General features: G+C 29.9%; 1 protein-coding gene across 1 annotated transcript; it reads left to right on the forward strand.

The window, feature by feature from the left end:
- Positions 1–3,254: 3,254 nt before the first annotated feature.
- Top2 (DNA topoisomerase 2) lies at positions 3,255–17,494 on the forward strand. The gene is made up of 23 exons (XM_076386792.1): positions 3,255–3,454; positions 6,711–7,040; positions 7,107–7,350; positions 7,425–7,811; positions 7,876–8,115; positions 8,189–8,294; positions 8,375–8,527; positions 9,570–9,739; positions 9,843–10,053; positions 10,130–10,718; positions 10,787–11,018; positions 13,649–13,848; positions 13,927–14,062; positions 14,148–14,447; positions 14,633–14,866; positions 14,929–15,114; positions 15,201–15,327; positions 15,412–15,558; positions 16,032–16,122; positions 16,192–16,268; positions 16,386–16,493; positions 16,587–16,705; positions 16,897–17,494. Exons 2-23 carry the CDS (start codon positions 6,739–6,741, stop codon positions 17,044–17,046), a joined length of 4,509 nt encoding a protein of 1,502 aa, XP_076242907.1. The 5' UTR covers positions 3,255–3,454; positions 6,711–6,738; the 3' UTR covers positions 17,047–17,494.
- The last annotated feature ends 723 nt before the right edge of the window (positions 17,495–18,217 follow it).

The raw sequence follows: 18,217 nt of genomic DNA on the forward strand, positions 1-18,217 counted from the left end.
ACTTGAAGAACTATGAGACTGAACCCTGAAATATCCTTTTCATAGCTATCATCTCGTCCTTTTCTTTAGCAAACTACTATTTATTATATATGCCATAATTGATACCGTACTATACTCGATATGCGCAATCCTAAATAGTAGAAATTTTGAATATTCGAAGTTCGGTTAATTGAGGTTCTACTGTATCTAATCGTTATCTTAGGCGTACCAATTACCAATATTTCACAAAATGTCAAAGATGGTCTTTTGTTATCTGAATAGCTAGCCATACACTGGTATTCTTTCCATGTCGAAACCATGTCATTTTTCCCGTCAATACTTTCCTTATAGTAAAGTCAAAAAAATGATAATCTGATGATTATAAAGGAAAATCAGCTGCCGCGATTTCAAAATGACAAAAATTACATCGTCAGATACTAGCAGTGCATTCTTTGTTCTCAAATTTAATGAACGACGTTACGGCAGGAATAACCATCATAGTACACGAAGCGATAAAAGTCGTTTTGTACCGCATTAATTAGTGTTCTTTCTATACGGAATTCGTTTTCCTGGCGGAAAAAATGCTACTGTATGACTAGCTATAGACTTCAATGTAAAGTTTGCTTTTATCCATGACGTTATCGCTGGTATCGGTTCAATTTTGATAACATTTGGTACTTATAAGGGAAAAACCTTAAGTGCCAATCTCCAATTTTGATGTAATTTTGCGGATTTGTAGAGCAGTCAAATGCATTTTTTAAGCGACAAATATTCATGTTACGAAAGGTGAAAATTATCCCTAAAATCGAGGTGCAAAATATTTTTGAATAACTCAAATCAAATCAAATTACAAATATTTGTCTCTTTAAAAAATATACCAACATTTTTGTTGTTTTGCCAGTGAAATTCGCAAGTGAAAATAGTCTATAAATCGTTACTAATCAATAGATATTATTTACTATTCATGAATAATTAGGATTTCTACAAAAATACCGGTTTAGTTAAAAATGTTATCAAGGAATTTAGGTGGAGTAACGGATTACGAAAAGGGGTTGTTTTGCAATCTGAAGGCGCCTATGGGTTTTTTATATTCGTTTCCAATTTTTAATGTCTGTAAATAATTCTTTATTTTCACACAGAATTTTTAATTCTGGTTTTTACAGTAAGTAATGCATGTGACTCCTACTTTCCATACAACTACTGTTTAAAAACGGCTGAATACTCGCGTCGCTGCTCAATAACGTTCGAGTAACAAAAAACGTGTCAAACTTTATCTGCGATTCGTGTATTAATTTTATTCATACAAGGTGTTTCCAAACATGTGTAACATTTTTAGAAGGTAGATTCTAGACACGAAGGCAATGAAAAAAGTTCATGTGCATATATGTCCAGAAACGCTTAGTTTCTTAATTACATGCTATTTTATATTGCGTACGGTGTAATAGTTCTTTTAAGATCGATTACTGTATGCCACTCATTCAAGAGACCAGAATATCCCAAGCACAGCTGACTCTAGTACTAGCCATGCTGTATGATAAGCAGCAACACTGTGAGAGTCCGATTTTGCACTCGATAAAGACAGATACACAATGCTGTGTTCTCTTTCTATCAAATACAAAATCGGACTCTTGCAGTGTTGCTGCTTTTTGTTGAGCAGTTGAGCATGGCTAGTATTAAAGTCGGGTGTATCCCAGAGCCTAGTAGGATCTTAAAAATAGCACACAGGCAAGAAATGAGATAGTATTTTGTGTAATATAAAATAACATGTAACAAAAGACCTATGCATTCTCCAGCATGTATGCATTTGAGATTTTTTTCATTGTCTTTATATCTAGAACCTATCCTCCAAACGTGTCTTACGTTTTTCTAATTGTTTGCGGTATTTCAGAGTGTTTTACGCAACATAAAGTACCGTATATCTAAAAAGCATTTCCAGACAAATGTTCATATGAACTTTTTTTGTTGTCTATACATATGTAGAACCTATCCTCCGAAAATATCCCACATGTTTGGAAACACCCTGTATATGCTAAATTTTGTTATGAAGGATTTGTTTTATGTATATGTGTATGTTACAAAGCCGAACAGAAGACAATAGAGTTGCTATGAAATGTACGTTTTGGACCTCCGCACCTCATCTTCCCCACTTCCTTAACACGGCAGCAGAGGAAGAAGTGAGAGAACTACTACTTGGGACTTAGGACTTGAGACTATTTCCTACTCCCCAACAATTTCGAAGTAGGAGTTCTCTCACTTCTTCCTCTGCTGCTGTGTCAAGGAAGTGGGGAGGATGAGTAACTGAGAGTCACGAGAGTATGAATGAGGTGCAAGAGGTCCAAATCATACTTCCATAGCAACCAATAGCAACCCTGAAACGCCAGCAAGACAATTCCCATTTTGTATAGACAAAGTCCGAAATGTTTATTCAAATCTAACCTATCGCTGCTAAACAATTCGTTACTTTGTGTAGACTAAACAAAGTTCGGACTTCGTCTGTAACATATACATTCGCAAATGCTTTCATAAGTAATAAAGGTTTAATAGGGTTAGAGTTAACGGAAACACAAGATATTTCAGTAGTATTCACAAAATACAAATTTTTTACTCTAACATATGTATTTGCAAGAAAAGTAATTTGTGTATTTTCTTCAGTTTTTAACAGTGCAATACTATGAGTACATATATGTTACAATACACAGTAACAACAGTATACAAATACAAGGGACGCTCCAAAAATAAGTATAAAATAGCCACGCCACAAATTAGTAACTGAACTTGCCTCTAGAGTGCACCACAAATTTTGCGTAAACAGAGCTTGATGCCCCTTCCGTCTCACTTCAACCCCTCAAGTTTAATTAAACGAAATTATGCATCGTTTTTCAAGTCCATAGAGTTTCACTTATGTAGCAGATTTGAGAACGTTTTATTACAAATATATAAATATTATTTCTGCTGAGATTAAGTCAAATAACAAACTAAACTAAAGAATAATTATTTATCTCATCAAATAAACTGACACATTATTATTTCAAATAACATATAGCCAAATGAGATAATATTGTATTAATAATCATTTTTCTAATAGTTTATTTCGATACTGCTCAAACCTACTCAATAGAAAGAAGTTCTCTATTCTCGGTATTCCTAGGGTTAATTTTCGGTTGTCTTTTGGAACGGCATCGTAGTACCAAAGTGACTTTAGTCACTTGAAAATGGATAGTTTGTTTGATTACCGTATAGACAGATAGCTTTGGTCGAAGGTAGGACTAGAATAACATTCTTCCTGGCGAATTAATCATTTAATTATTAGTTAAATGAAGAGGATCGTATAAAAAATTGTGTATGGAGTAGCTAATTCAGTCATTCATTGACTGTGATACACCAATTACCAGCCTCAATCCCAATAGGGATTCCATAGTCGGGCAAATTTTCGTTGCCGACGCTATTCTATATTTTTATCACAATTCTACTGAAGGTAAGCTTCAAAAGCAATTTCAAAGATAATCTTATTATAGAGCTTTATTTTCGGAAACAGATCCGATCTTCATGTATATATAAAAATTTCAAAAAGCAAGTGTTTATACTAAATTGGCGTCTTTTTCACCACTGACCAATTGTACAAAGGATGTTTTCCCGCCATATTAGCAAAGCTTGTTTGGGGTACGAAAATGTTTCTTCTTTTTTTAAATAAAATATTGCTTTTAATTTTTCGTGCAAAATATCTCAAATCATATTTTCAGATTGTAACGTTTAATTCAAATTGGCTTAACTTATTTTTCAAATTTAAAGTAATTATTCTGTGATTCAATAAAGTTGTTTACTATTACATACATTTACAATTTATAGAACAAAAATACTGTAATAGAATACTTCAATACCTTGTAACATTTCTTGTTTATAGTTAAAATTAAGTAACCATTTTGGTTCAATGTTTATTATATTAGTTAATTGAAGTTTTGCTGTATTATTTAAATATACATTGAAGACGTGTAAGTAGTTCATAGTTTGTAATTATAATATTGGTTTTGAAGAATTTGGCAAGCAACAGAAATGTAATTGTTTAGCTTTCTTTAGAAGTTAGTGAAAAAAGATTGAGCATTAACGTTATTAATTCTTAGAATTTTTTCAGTATCAATTTTTAAAACAAATAGAAAAGTATAAAGTTTCATTACTTTTAATATGTAACATAGACTTGAAATTTTCAAAATTTAGAACGGTTTTCATAAAACAATGATTCCATTTTTTTAAAAAGATAAATTCAATCTGTTATGTTGTAGGACTTAATATCTTCAAAGAGTAAAAATGAAAGTTCTTTTTATACGAGTAATAAATGCAATGTTTATGATACCTTGAAAGTGTTTTTTTCATGTTTACCTTTTTTATGACATTGAATCTTATCATATTATAGGTCAATAAATTTATCTTTCTATAGTGTTAAAAGAATTGTAATCATCAATTTTAAAAATTCAAAAAATCATCGTTCCACAATAGTTGTTATAAAATTAAAAAAACTGTTCAAGCTACTATTTAATATAAAAATTAGTGAAATTTTATTCTCTTCTACTTTGCCCACAAATATGAAATATATGAAAAAGATACATGGAAAAGAATTTTGAGAATTAGTAATATGGATATTACATATGTGATGTCCTATAAACAGTAGTTGAGGAGGAAAGATAGTAACTGGATTACAGATATTTATGTAAATCCATATCTTAACAAATGCAACTATTCAAATGGAACCTAAAAGAGACTTTTTTCATTTTTTAAAATCAATACTATAATATATGTTTTAGATATTTGATATACCTTTATTAATTATATGTATTGTATACTTTTTTGTTCGTTTAAATTTTTTATAAATGCATAAATATCTGTACTGTAATTATGACTATATAAGAAAATAAGACAAAAGTATGAAACAAAATTTGTTGTGCATCAGTTTTAAATGCTTAAGGGAAATGCAAGGTAAAGGGTATATTTGTAATTGGATCATGATTTGTTATGGTAAAGAAGAAAGTTTAGAAGTTAAAATTTATACTCAAATTTTTTTTATGTATATGTGTTGTATGTGCATATGCATACATATACACATATATACATATATACATACATACATACATACATACATACATACAGCCTATAAGGTAATTTGCAAATGAATATTAATGCTTCAAATGGCAATTCTGTATTACCTATATACACTATATATTATTGCATTATTACCACAAACTTCAAAATTATAATTGAATACTAAATTTATAAAACACTAAAAATAATGATTAATAACTTTACTATTTCATACCTCATTAAGAAACAACTATTATTTGAATAACTTTAGTTCTATTTCATATTTTCCTTGGGAAGTTAAAAGTAAAGTTCTGAAAAGAATTTTCAGAATTACAATTTGAAACGAAATACATAAGATAATTTTTCTTAAAAGATACTATTTGTTAATTATGACCAGTTTTGTTGTAGTATTTTTGTTAGAATATTTCTCACTTCTCATAATAGTAACAGAAGATTGCCTATTATTAGTTATTATTACTAATGCTATTACCTTTGTATAAACCATAGATATTTTAAATGAACATGCAATGGAAGATTATAATAAATAATTGTAATTGAAATAGATCATGAATGAATATTGAAAAAGAAAAACCTCAAAAGCTGTTTCATAAACATTAATCTACATGTTAACATTATAATTAGCACTAATGCATTGTTTCATTCCTTCAATAACAATATAGGTATTATTTTTAATAAAGAAACTACTATAGTAAATAATGCAATATTAAATTAAATAATAGTCTAGGTTAATTTAATAGCAGGTAACATGTAATAGAAGTAAGATAAAAACAACATCTAATCGTATAGATACATAAAACCACTTCACTTTAAATATGCCTACAAAATAATGCACAATTAATTTACGTAAATATAGTATTTAGCTTACTCTTTTTTAATGGAACCTTACATATCTAAAATACTTCATTACATCCTTTATAACTAAAATCTTTTAATATGTATAGTTTTATTTTAATATCTAAATCTATCGAATAACTTGTATTTATAAATGACTTAATATTTCATATTAATTCATTTCAATTCAATAAATATTCAACTGATTTGCACTCTTTAATCAAATACTTGTTTTTGTATTGAATTTTGATATCCCTATAAAAAAGGGAATATTTATTGTATTACTCAAATATCAAACACTTTATCACTTATATATTCCCTTATTGTTACAAAACATTATCATTACAAAAGTATGTAGTTCTGTGTTTCAATTCAATTCAATTATACAGGATGTAACATATATACATTTTAATATTTTAAGGATTGGTAGAGAATTCTAAATGGGTTACAAAGTGTCCCATAACATAATGATCAGATACTGTGTTATAGAACATTTTGTGATGTAGTTGAGGTATCTTAACACCCCTTAAAATATTGAAACATATACATGTTAAACCCTTTGTACTATAAAAATTCTATATACATAAATTTTGCAAATAATGCAATAAATATTTCCAATACTATAAATGTTAAGTATATTGATATTGTATAAATAATAATAGTCCTATTTACTACTACTTTACTGCAGATATTTGTGCAAATTCATACTTTCAAATTGACAATTAAAGTAATAGAAACTGAATAAATGTTTGTTTTACCTTTCAAGTATCATACTTTGTGTACATAATTTATATTCTTATATGTTGTAGTTATATAAAGACTTCACACCACAGAATAATGAGTACCGCAGTGGAAAATGGAGGTGGTGACAATGCACCAAAAAAGAAAACTATTGAGGCTTTGTATCAAAAGAAATCTCAATTGGAACATATTTTATTACGTCCTGACACTTATATTGGTTCCGTTGAACCCGTAACTGAGTTGATGTGGATTTATGACAAAGAGAAGGAAACAATGATACAAAAGGAAATAAAATATGTTCCTGGATTATACAAAATATTTGATGAGATCTTAGTAAATGCAGCAGATAATAAACAAAGAGATCCAACAATGGATGCCATTAAGATTGAAATTGATCAGTAAGTATTAGTACTTATAGTATAATTACTTAATATTTATATACTTAAAGCTAATTTCATTTGTAGAGAGAAAAATGTAATATCTGTGTGGAACAATGGTAAGGGTATTCCAGTGGTGATTCATAAGGAAGAAAATATGTATGTTCCTACAATGATATTTGGTCATTTACTGACATCATCTAATTACGATGATGAAGAGGAAAAAGTTACAGGAGGTAGAAACGGTTATGGGGCAAAATTGTGCAATATTTTTAGCCACCGTTTTACTGTCGAAACTGCATCGAAGGAATATAAAAGATCTTTGAAACAAGTAATGATTTTACAAACATATGCTTAATATTATTTTTAATCATAATATGTTTAATGTTATAATTGTATCTCTAGACATGGAGTAATAATATGGGAAATGCAAGTGAACCAAGAATTAAAGAGTTCTGTGGAGAAGACTTTACAAGAGTCATATTCTCACCAGATTTATCAAAATTTAAGATGCAATCTTTAGATGACGATATAGTAGCTCTTATGTCTCGACGAGCTTATGACGTAGCTGCTTCTACAAGGGGTGTTAAAGTTTACCTTAATGGTTCTAGAATTCCTGTAAAAAGTTTTAAGGATTATATTGACTTCTACATTAAAGGCAGGGAAGATGATACTGGTAATCCTTTAAAAATTGCATATGAACATTGTGGTCCTCGTTGGGAAGTAGCTGTCACTTTATCAGACAAAGGATTTCAGCAAATGTCTTTTGTAAACAGTATTGCAACAACAAAGGTACTGAACACAAACATACTAAAAACCAGATTAGTATATATTAAAATATGTTTCTTACAAATAGGGTGGAAGACATGTAGATCACGTTACAGAATTGATAGTAAAACAACTAACGGAAACATTAAAGAAGAAAAATAAGGGTGGAGTAGCGATTAAGCCATTCCAAATAAAAAATCATTTATGGATTTTCATCAATTGTCTCATTAACAATCCCACATTTGATTCGCAAACTAAAGAAAATATGACATTGCAAGCTAAAAGTTTCGGCTCAAAATGCGTGTTTAGCGATAAATTTATTACAAGCGTAAATATTACAATTCAGTTCTATCGATATAAATATTTGCATATGGTTGTAAAAAATATTGATTTATATGTAGGTAACAAAAATCGGCATTGTAGAGTCAGTTCTAACATGGGCAAAATTTAAAGCTGATAGCCAGCTACAGAAATTGGGGCCTAAATCAAAACAAAGGAAATTACAAGGTAAGTTGTTTCATTAAATAAAATTCACTAATCCATTAAATATACGTACATATTGTATTTTATACAAATTTATATTTTAGGAATACCAAAATTAGAAGATGCTAATGATGCTGGAACAGGTAAATCTCTTGAATGTACGCTCATATTAACAGAGGGAGATTCAGCAAAAACCATGGCAATATCTGGTCTTGCTGCAATAGGTAGAGATAAATATGGCGTATTTCCTCTTAGAGGCAAGTATATATTAAAATTATATATATTTTATGTACAGTTCATTTCAGGGGTTAATATAGTATATGTATTTAATTGCTCATAACTTTTATTTGTACATTTTACAACGGCTATTTAACATGTTTCTTGAAGTATTTCGTTCTAATATGATTAACTTTCGAAGTTTGGTATAAAATTGTAATTCAAAGTTCCAAAAGACAAAGGTGAAATATTCAGAATTCGATACCCGACTTGTGGTATAAAAAGATAAATAAATAATTGGGTCATATATAGACACTGTATCAGTTTAAAAATGAACTAATGATTCATTTATAATATTATAGACAAAATTTTAGGCATTATTCGGACAATATGAAAACTGTAAGAAGTCAGTGACAAAAATATTTAATTCAAATTGGATTCATTATTGTATTACAAACTTTAAATCAACAAGGAAACCTTGCAGATTGACTTGCAAGTCATAGTCACGTAGACTGAGCGTGTTTTTTAATGCAAGATGATTTGTTTAAGAATGTCTCAATAACTATTAATTTTAGACTTTATTCGATGCACCACTTTTTCACATAGAATTTGAAACTTTATCAGAATTCAAGAAATATTAAATATTCCGTTTAAAAAACTAAAATAGCTTCCGGAATTCGATAAAAGTGCAAAGTAACAAATAACTGATTACAGTACTATATATTTACCTTGGAAGCTATACAACTTTTGTTCAAAATCTTTTTTCATACAGTAAATCATTTACGAGTTATTTGAAATTGTCATGGTATAGAACCTACCAAATTTTTTAATTAACACTTTGAATACAATGCAGTAAAACATAGATGCTCCAGAGACTAAATTTTTTTGTTTCTTTTCATTTTGCTTTGTGTTTAATGTATACATTAAACACACAAAAAAGACAGTTTATAGATTATTATAAAATAAAAACAAGGTCATGTAACATGTAATCCTGAAATGGGCCCCAACATATTGTAATATATTTCATATACATAACACATAGACTTAAATAAAATTATATATTTCTGTTTACGAAAATTTTAGGTAAAATTTTAAATGTAAGAGAAGCAACGCATAAACAGATTTTAGAAAATGCGGAAATTAATAATCTAATAAAAATTCTTGGTCTTCAATATAAAAAGAAGTATGAAACACGAGATGATCTAAAGACATTGCGTTATGGAAAGATGATGATAATGACCGATCAAGATCAGGTAAATTGTTTAATAAATCTACTGCTCTAGAAAGTACTATAATATACATACATATGCAATTCGCACAGGCATACGTAATCATGTATTGTATATATTTATACAGGACGGTTCTCATATCAAAGGATTATTAATTAATTTCATTCATCACAACTGGCCCTCATTATTAAGATTAAACTTTGTGGAGGAATTCATTACACCTATTGTGAAAGCGTCAAAGGGAACTCAAGTATTTAGTTTCTTCTCGCTGCCAGAATTCAATAAATGGAAGTCAGAAACAAATAACTTTCATACTTACAAAATCAAATACTACAAAGGTCTTTCGTTTCTACCTTCTTACTAAATACTTTTTTACTGAATTTGTTTTTAATCCTATGAAACTTCTTGATGCAGGTCTTGGTACTTCTACTGCTAAGGAAGCAAAGGAGTACTTTCAAAACATGACCAGACATAGAATTCAATTTAGATATGAAGGCGATCAAGACGATCAGAATATTATCATGGCATTCAGTAAAAAGTGTGTCGATCAACGTAAGGATTGGTTAATGAATTATATGGACGAAACAAAAAGAAGAAAAGAGATTGGGCTAGGAGAGCGTTTCCTCTATGAAAAGGACACACGCACTGTCACGTTTTCTGACTTCATTAATGTTGAATTAGTTCTATATAGTAACTATGATAATGTGCGGTCCATACCTAGTATGGTTGATGGTCTTAAGCCAGGACAAAGGAAAGTTTTATTCACTTGTTTAAAGCGTAACGATAAGCGTGAAGTAAAAGTTGCTCAGTTGGCTGGTTCCGTTGCCGAGCATTCAGCATATCACCACGGTGAAATGTCCCTTATGGCAACTATTATCAATCTTGCACAAAATTATGTAGGAAGTAATAACATTAATTTGCTTCAACCCATCGGTCAGTTTGGTACCAGGCTCACAGGAGGAAAAGATGCAGCTAGTCCACGTTATATATTCACAATGCTCAGGTATTTATACGTATACATTTTATAAGTGACAAATAAAAGATAAAGTATACATTTTTTTTTTATCTTAGTCCTTTAGCGAGACTTATATTTCACAAACATGATGATCCATTACTAAAACACGAGTACGATGATAATCAAAAGATTGAACCTGTCTATTACATACCAACCATACCCATGGTGTTAGTGAATGGTGCCGATGGCATCGGTACTGGTTGGATGACAAAGATACCGAACTATAATCCCAGAGAGATAATTGAAAATTTACACAGAATGATGGAGGGCGCTGATCCGAAACCAATGGTAATATTTTAAGTAAATATCTTTTCTAGAGCTAGATAAAATATTAATATTATAGTAAGACGTTTATTTTATATACCTTTCAGTCTTTGAAAGGAGGTTTTACACATTTGGTTTACAAAATTTACAACATTTTAAGAGTTTCAGTAATTGTCTATGTTTCATTTGTTTCTTCTCTTTCTATTTCCTTTCTTCTGATTATCTCCTTCATCCAACTTGTTCCTTCCTTTATTCCTTCCAATGGCCCGTACATTGTTGTGTTTTCCTTTCTCGTTTCTCTACATTCCTTTAGTAAATGTGGTATGTGGTACGTTTCTGTCTTTCCTTTGTATAGACTGCATTTGTTTTCTTCTTCCTTTCTCCAATGTTTGCTTTCTCTCTCCTCATTTCTGCATTTGAATCTAGCTATCATCGATTGGTCTCATCCTTTATATTTTGGTGACAAGTATTCTGGTCTATCGGTTTCTCTTATGATTTTATACCACTTATTATATCTATTCTCTGCTATTTTTTCTGGAACTGTTTTTCTCTAACTGTGACAGAATTTCTGTATGTTCTGTATTTTCTCTTCTTTGGGTTCGAATTTCCTGTGTTTCCATTTCTTTTACTTTATAGTACTGTTCCCTCACTTTTTGCCATTTCGATTTATTTCCTCCCCCTTGTGCGTCTATCTCCTTCCAGCATTCTTTTATTATTTTATTTGTTTTTATTTTCTTCGTTCTTTCTTCAAATTTTACCGCTCTTTTCCCTGCTTCTATATGAATCTTTTAGGTCTTTATCTCTTTCAAAAGGATATGTGCTGGTGTATTGTAGTCTAGGCCTAAAATCCGTCTAATGTATTTTTCTTGTATACTTTCTATGTTCTCTGCCTCTGTCCAACATCATATTTCCGCAACATAAAGTAGTATGCTCTTCACTAAGCTTCTAAAAATTATTCTAAAATTGTTTTCAGAATTTTTCTTGAATCTCCTCTGTCCTATTCCTGAGACCTGTCTCATTACCATTCTTGCTGTCTTACATGTTTCTTTTATGAGTCACCTTTTTTTTTCTGTTCTTTTTTCTTTTTTCTTTTCCACTTCCATTCGCTAGTAAGACGTTGTTGTCCGCGTACGCTAAGGTTCATATTTTCTCTCTTCCTATCACCATTCCTTCCATTTGTCTCTTTTGCATATGTTGTTTCAAGTTAACTATGTACAGTGTGTATAGCGTTGGGCTTAATGGGCATTTTTGTCTTACTTCCATCGTTGTCCAGAAAGCCTTTGACATTTTACCATTTACTCTCGCGATGATTTTTGTCTCTTTGTACATCTCATTTATTCTTGCTTGTAATCTGTGACTTATCTCTCAGATAAGTTACTTTTTTTCTTTTTCTCTTCGCATATCCTTTTGTATTCTTTCCTTTCCTTTTCTCTTTATCTCCCGATCCTCTTTTTCATTTTCTTAAAACCCTTCTCGTTTCCCTTGTCTTGTTGGTATATACTGTATCCCACCATCTACTGCTTTTAATTTTCCACCTACCTGTTTTTACTTCTTTCTTACATATCGCATTCTCTAGCTTGTCTATTAGTTCCTTCATCATCTTATTGGTCTCATTTTCTCTGAATGATACTTTGTGTAGTGTTGTCTAATATGTCCTCTTTCCTTCTGACCAAATTTTTTTTTCTCTTCTCTCTGTCTTGTTTGAATATAAGATTCTACCGTTAGAGGCATATGGTCCGATTCTATCCTCTCTTCAATTACTAATTTCTTTACTTCTTCTCTCATTTTTGCGTTAATTATTACATAATCAGTGACTGTATTGTCCCTAGGTCCCACGTAGGTGAATTTTCCTTCTTCGTCTCCTTCTGTGTTTCCATTCAAAATTTCCCAGGCTCTCTTCTCCGCCATCTCCAGTTGTTTTTCTTCCGTATTTTTAATCCGATCTTTAGATTTCCTTGCCCTCCATTTTATTTTCGTCTATCTCATTTATTCCACCATCTAAGCCGATTCTAGCGTTAAAATCTCCTATCACCACATTCTGAGTTTCCTTTTCATCCACTATTTCGCATAAAGCCTTCCTCGTCTCCTTTGTGTCTCTATTGTACACTGTTATTATTCTCCAAGCGTTGTTTTCTATTTTAATTCTTCTTTCTTATATATCTTCTCTTCCAGTTCTTGTTTCTATTTCTTCTATCCCTGTTTTCACCCCTGTAATGACCCCACCGCTAACCTTACCTTTAGCCTTGTCTCTTCTTGCAAGTTGGAATTTCCAGTCAAATTGTTTTAGCAATTTCTTCGCTAACCTTTTCCATTATTAATCCATGTTTCAATCATTTTCACTACATCTAGGCTTTCTATATATTCCCAGAATTATCTGTTCTTATTTGAGATTCTTGCAAGATTTTAAAAACCTATCTGAAGCGTTTTCTTTCTCTCTTTTTCTTCAAGTTTTTCCCTCCCTTTTCTAGATACAATATTATTTCAAGTGAAAAATAGTAAATAGTCTATTTTATCTTAATGTTTTAGATTATTCAAATAAAAATATAATAATTACTTCAAATACTATTTGAACTACTTTTCTTATCAATTTTATCCAACACTACTGTTTTCTATGCATTTACATATTTTAATACGTTTTTTCGTATTCTGTATAGGTTCCATATTACAAAAACTTCAAAGGCGTGATAGAAAGTTGTGGAGACTATAGGTATATTGTTAATGGAGAAATTTCAGTCATAGGACCCGATAAAGTTGAAATTACTGAACTTCCAGTTGGAACCTGGACACAGACATATAAGGAAACTGTTTTAGAGCCGATGTTGCACGGAACTGATAAGACTCCAGCTATTATTACGTAAATATGGTTATAATTAATATGAAAATTATGATATAAGTACATTGTAAAGCTTTACTTACTTCTATATGATTACAGGGATTACAAGGAATATAACACAGATACATCGGTACATTTTATAGTAATGTTGAACCGCGACAAATTGCTAGAACTAGAAAGAGAGGGTCTTCATAAAGTGTTCAAATTGCAAACAACGATGGCAATTACGTCTATGGTAATAAATAGTGTATCTTATATAAAATAAGTAAAAACACATAAAATGTTCGTAACTGAATAATAAATAAATTCTTTTCATCTAGTGTGCATTTGACGATAATCTGTGTCTAAGGAAATATGATAATGTCACAGAAATTTTGAAAGGTTTCTATAAACTGAGATTAGAAGTATACCATAAAAGGAAAGATTATTTAGAAGGAATTTTAAAGGCAGAGGCATCTAGACTTTCAAACCAGGCACGATTTATCTTGGAAAAGTGCGATGGTACTTTGGTAATAGAGAATAAAAAGAAAAAGGATATGATAGCTGAATTGATTAGTCGAGAATACGAATCCGATCCCGTTGTAACTTGGAAATTAGCTCAGAATAGAGAAGAAGTTTTAGTAAGTATTATATTTTTATTCTAAATTATGCGTAACAATTTATTAAACTTTTATTGTTACGCAACATTAGGAAGATCATGTAAGTAATAGAGGAAAAAGGTTTAAGAAATTTTAATTTTAATGAATTTTAATTGCAACATTCACATTTAGACATAATTGACTATCTCTTATTAATATGAATATAGGAAGAAGTGGCTGAAACTGTCGAAGATGAGGAGTCTGCCTCAACCGCTGCTATAGCAAATGAAAATTTTGATTACCTCTTAGGAATGACATTATGGAGTTTAACGAAGGAAAGGAAGGATGAATTGTTACGACAAAGAGACGAAAAAATAGCAGAACTAAAGAGATTACAAGCTCGTACACCAGTCTCTTTATGGAAGGAAGATCTAGATAATTTATTAACTGAATTAAATAAGGTAAGCAGCAGATCTACTCGATCGACTAAGGGAATGTCTAAACAGACGTATTTTAATTGTAGATAGAAGACAAAGAACGAAAGGAAGATATAAAAATGAACAAAAATATAAAAAAACCACCATCGAAATTCTACACAAACGATGACATTAGACGTATAGTTCCAATAATCGATACTGAACTGAAGAAGAAGATCGAAAGAGCAGAAATTGTATCTAAAGATAAAAAAGAAGGCATAAAAAGACCAAAGGTAATACATTCTTTTTTTATTTGTCCATAAACAAATAAATAGAACTGTATTATAAAGTCGAATTTTAATTTTGTCACAAACGATAGATAAAGAAGGAGTCAACGGAGGAGAAAGATGAGTTTGATGTTTTAGTTGAGACAAATGCAAAATCTTTAGGCGATAGACTAGGTAGTAGTCCAGAAAAGACGGAAAAGAAAGCAGGTGGCAAGAGAGGTAAGTATAACTATAGAAATATAGGTAGATGTGTATAATTTTGCAAATATAAGATATAATCTCTTTATTTATTACTTTAATCAGCGTTGAAACAAACAACATTGCCTTTCAAGCCAAAAGGAAGGAAAAATGATAGTAAAAAAAAGGATAAAGATTCAGATAGCAATGATGACATTGATTTTGGCAGTATTTCTCCTCTTCCAGAGCCTCGTGCATCTCGTAGAACAGCAGGTACTAATTTTCACATGTTTATTTATTATGAATCATTTTAAACATCTATTTGGAATTTTAAATAGCAAAAATAATAGCAATTAATTTCTCATACTTTTTTTTTTACGAAATACTAGCAAATATTTGAGGACAAAATCTTTGAATTTTGCAAATTGATTTTCCGTGTGATATTACATTCAAAGATAATTAACTATAATTTTAATTTCATCGTTTTTATAGAAATACACAAGAAATATACGCATATTTTTACTAGTTCAACAAAGTATTTTAATTTTTTTTTTTTTATTAGTTTTAGTTTTTAAACTCTTCAAACTGTTACTTACTATTTGTCAAACTTTCAAATTATTTATTTACCACAACTTATTTATTATTGCTATTCAGTATCTTCGCTTTCTTAAGTAGAATATTTAATTTTTTATACTATTATACAGATTAGAATTTTTAAAAATTAACATTCTTCTTGATCATTACAGCTAAGAAGAATTATAATTTAAGTGACGAATCTTTATCCAGTGATGAAATATCTAGCGATAAAATACACAACCATTCATCAGATTCAGAACGGTGAGTGTTCTTTTGTTATTTTATAAATATGCGATTCTAACAAAATTATTTACCTTCTTTTATTTTCAGAAAAACGAAACCTCTTATCATAAATAGTGACTCTGATGATAATTTCAAAATAAATAAAAAAACTCTTCCACCAAAACGTAAGCATATAAATACTTGTCTGTTTCTACGAACACTGAGTGCAATATTACATACTTATATTTTTGCATAAAATATTAATAATTTATTAATGTTTTTAATGTCTCTGTTTCTAACAGCAAGTTCAGAGGAACTGTTTGACTCTTTAGTCAGTAATTCACCTGAGAAACAACAGAAACCTACCATAATGTCATCTAGTGAAGATTCATTTTCACCTCCATTGAAAGGTGAGATAACAGCATTTTAGTGATTATAAGTGCTAACAAACTTATGAACATTGATATTGATCAATATTTTAATTTATTATACGCATGTTTTAGCTCCAGTCAAAAAGAAAAGTGAAAATGGTGGAGGAAAAGCAGTGAAGAGACAAGTAAAGAAGAAAGTGGTTTCTTCTGATTCAGAATCAGAAGAACTATTTTCTAGTAAACAATTTCCTGTAAGTTTTATGTGCATGCGTGCACACGGTAATCCGTGTGCTTTATATTATATGTTTTATATTATAATTAATGTATTATAATTAATATAAAACATATTCATGTATAGAAAAATTACTACAGAATGAAAAATCTTGTCAACATTTTAGTATAATTTATGAATGTTTAATCAATTGAATATTTATTGGTGTAGGTAAAGAAAAGAAAGAAGAAGTCCGATTCAGAAGAGGACAGTAACATAGTAGAAACTTCTCCACTGCCACCGCCAAGGAAAACTGTGGGTCGTCCTCGTAAACCTGTCTCGTATGCTATTAAATCAGACGACGATGACGACTCCGATTGAACTATTTTATCTCAAGTTTAAATGGAATCGTTGATAAACTTTGTGATCACGTTTGGTATATATTTTAACAAATTTTGCCTTGATTTGGCAAGGCATTAGTAATTTTATATATCATTGTACATACATACATTAGAAATTACGAATAGTATTTTAAGAAAATGAAATTTTATAATATTAATAAGTAAACTATGTTGTAACGTATAATCCGGTAATTACTCGGTAATAACTCAAAACAAAAATTCCTCCAATACTCGCAGTTTTGTAAAAACAAGATGAAATACATGGTTATGTTTATTTCTACGTACATTAATATACAATGTTTTTGTATTGTTTTAAAAACAATAGAGCGAACAATCCCATGAGACACGTGACATGGAGTATTTATTTGAAAATTTCATTTTTATCATTGTATTTTTATACATGAAATAAAAAGTATTCATTTCACGAACATACAGTAGATACTGAAATTATTTTGCTACTTTATTAGAAATATTAATCATTCATATTAACGAAAATACTTAATGTTTTATGTGTAGATATGTATAGAAAGTATGTAGAATTACGAAGATGCAATTGTAATAAATTTCTTGTATTTGTCATGAATGAAACGTAAAGTCAGTATTAAATTCTACTGTGTACATTCTCTTAAGAATTTAATCGTAGTTGACCAAATAAAATCTGCTCATCTTCCTGCATATCATTTGTTTTGTTATAATTACATGTACATTTTGACGTCGATGATATCCAAAGTATTTTAAACATGCATAATACTTACCGTAACTTGTAAAAATCGATCACTAACTATCGTCGGTTATTATTGGATATTTTATTCAACATCGAAATAAAACAAAGAAAAAGTAATGCTGTCAAGAATAGAAGAATTCAACACATTATTTACCGGTAAATTCTATTACAAGCCTATTAATAGGCTTCCGGTAAGTAATGTGTTAATTTATTGTTTTATAATTGGACATTGCAATATAGATTTCTGATCGGATCGTACGATTTTATCAAATATCGTTAATGACATTTTTATAATAAATTGTGTAAAAATTTTGTTTGAAGCTTGTCTAAAAGCACAGAATATACATATAAATATATATAGTACATTTTGTGTTTAACAAGTGATTAAGATATTCAATGTACGAAAATTGTGAAGACCAGCTTTTTT

This window comes from Calliopsis andreniformis, chromosome 10, assembly GCF_051401765.1.
Source record: "Calliopsis andreniformis isolate RMS-2024a chromosome 10, iyCalAndr_principal, whole genome shotgun sequence".
Lineage (NCBI taxonomy): Eukaryota > Metazoa > Arthropoda > Insecta > Hymenoptera > Andrenidae > Calliopsis > Calliopsis andreniformis.

Bases quoted from the DNA above. Each gene is read 5' to 3' on its own strand.
- Top2 (XM_076386792.1), top strand. From the start codon at position 6,739: ATGAGTACCGCAGTGGAAAATGGAGGTGGTGACAATGCACCAAAAAAG. The intron at 13,849-13,926 runs GTAAATATGGTT...ATATGATTACAG, and splicing joins AAGACTCCAGCTATTATTAC to GGATTACAAGGAATATAACA. The intron at 16,494-16,586 runs GTGAGATAACAG...CGCATGTTTTAG, and splicing joins ATTTTCACCTCCATTGAAAG to CTCCAGTCAAAAAGAAAAGT.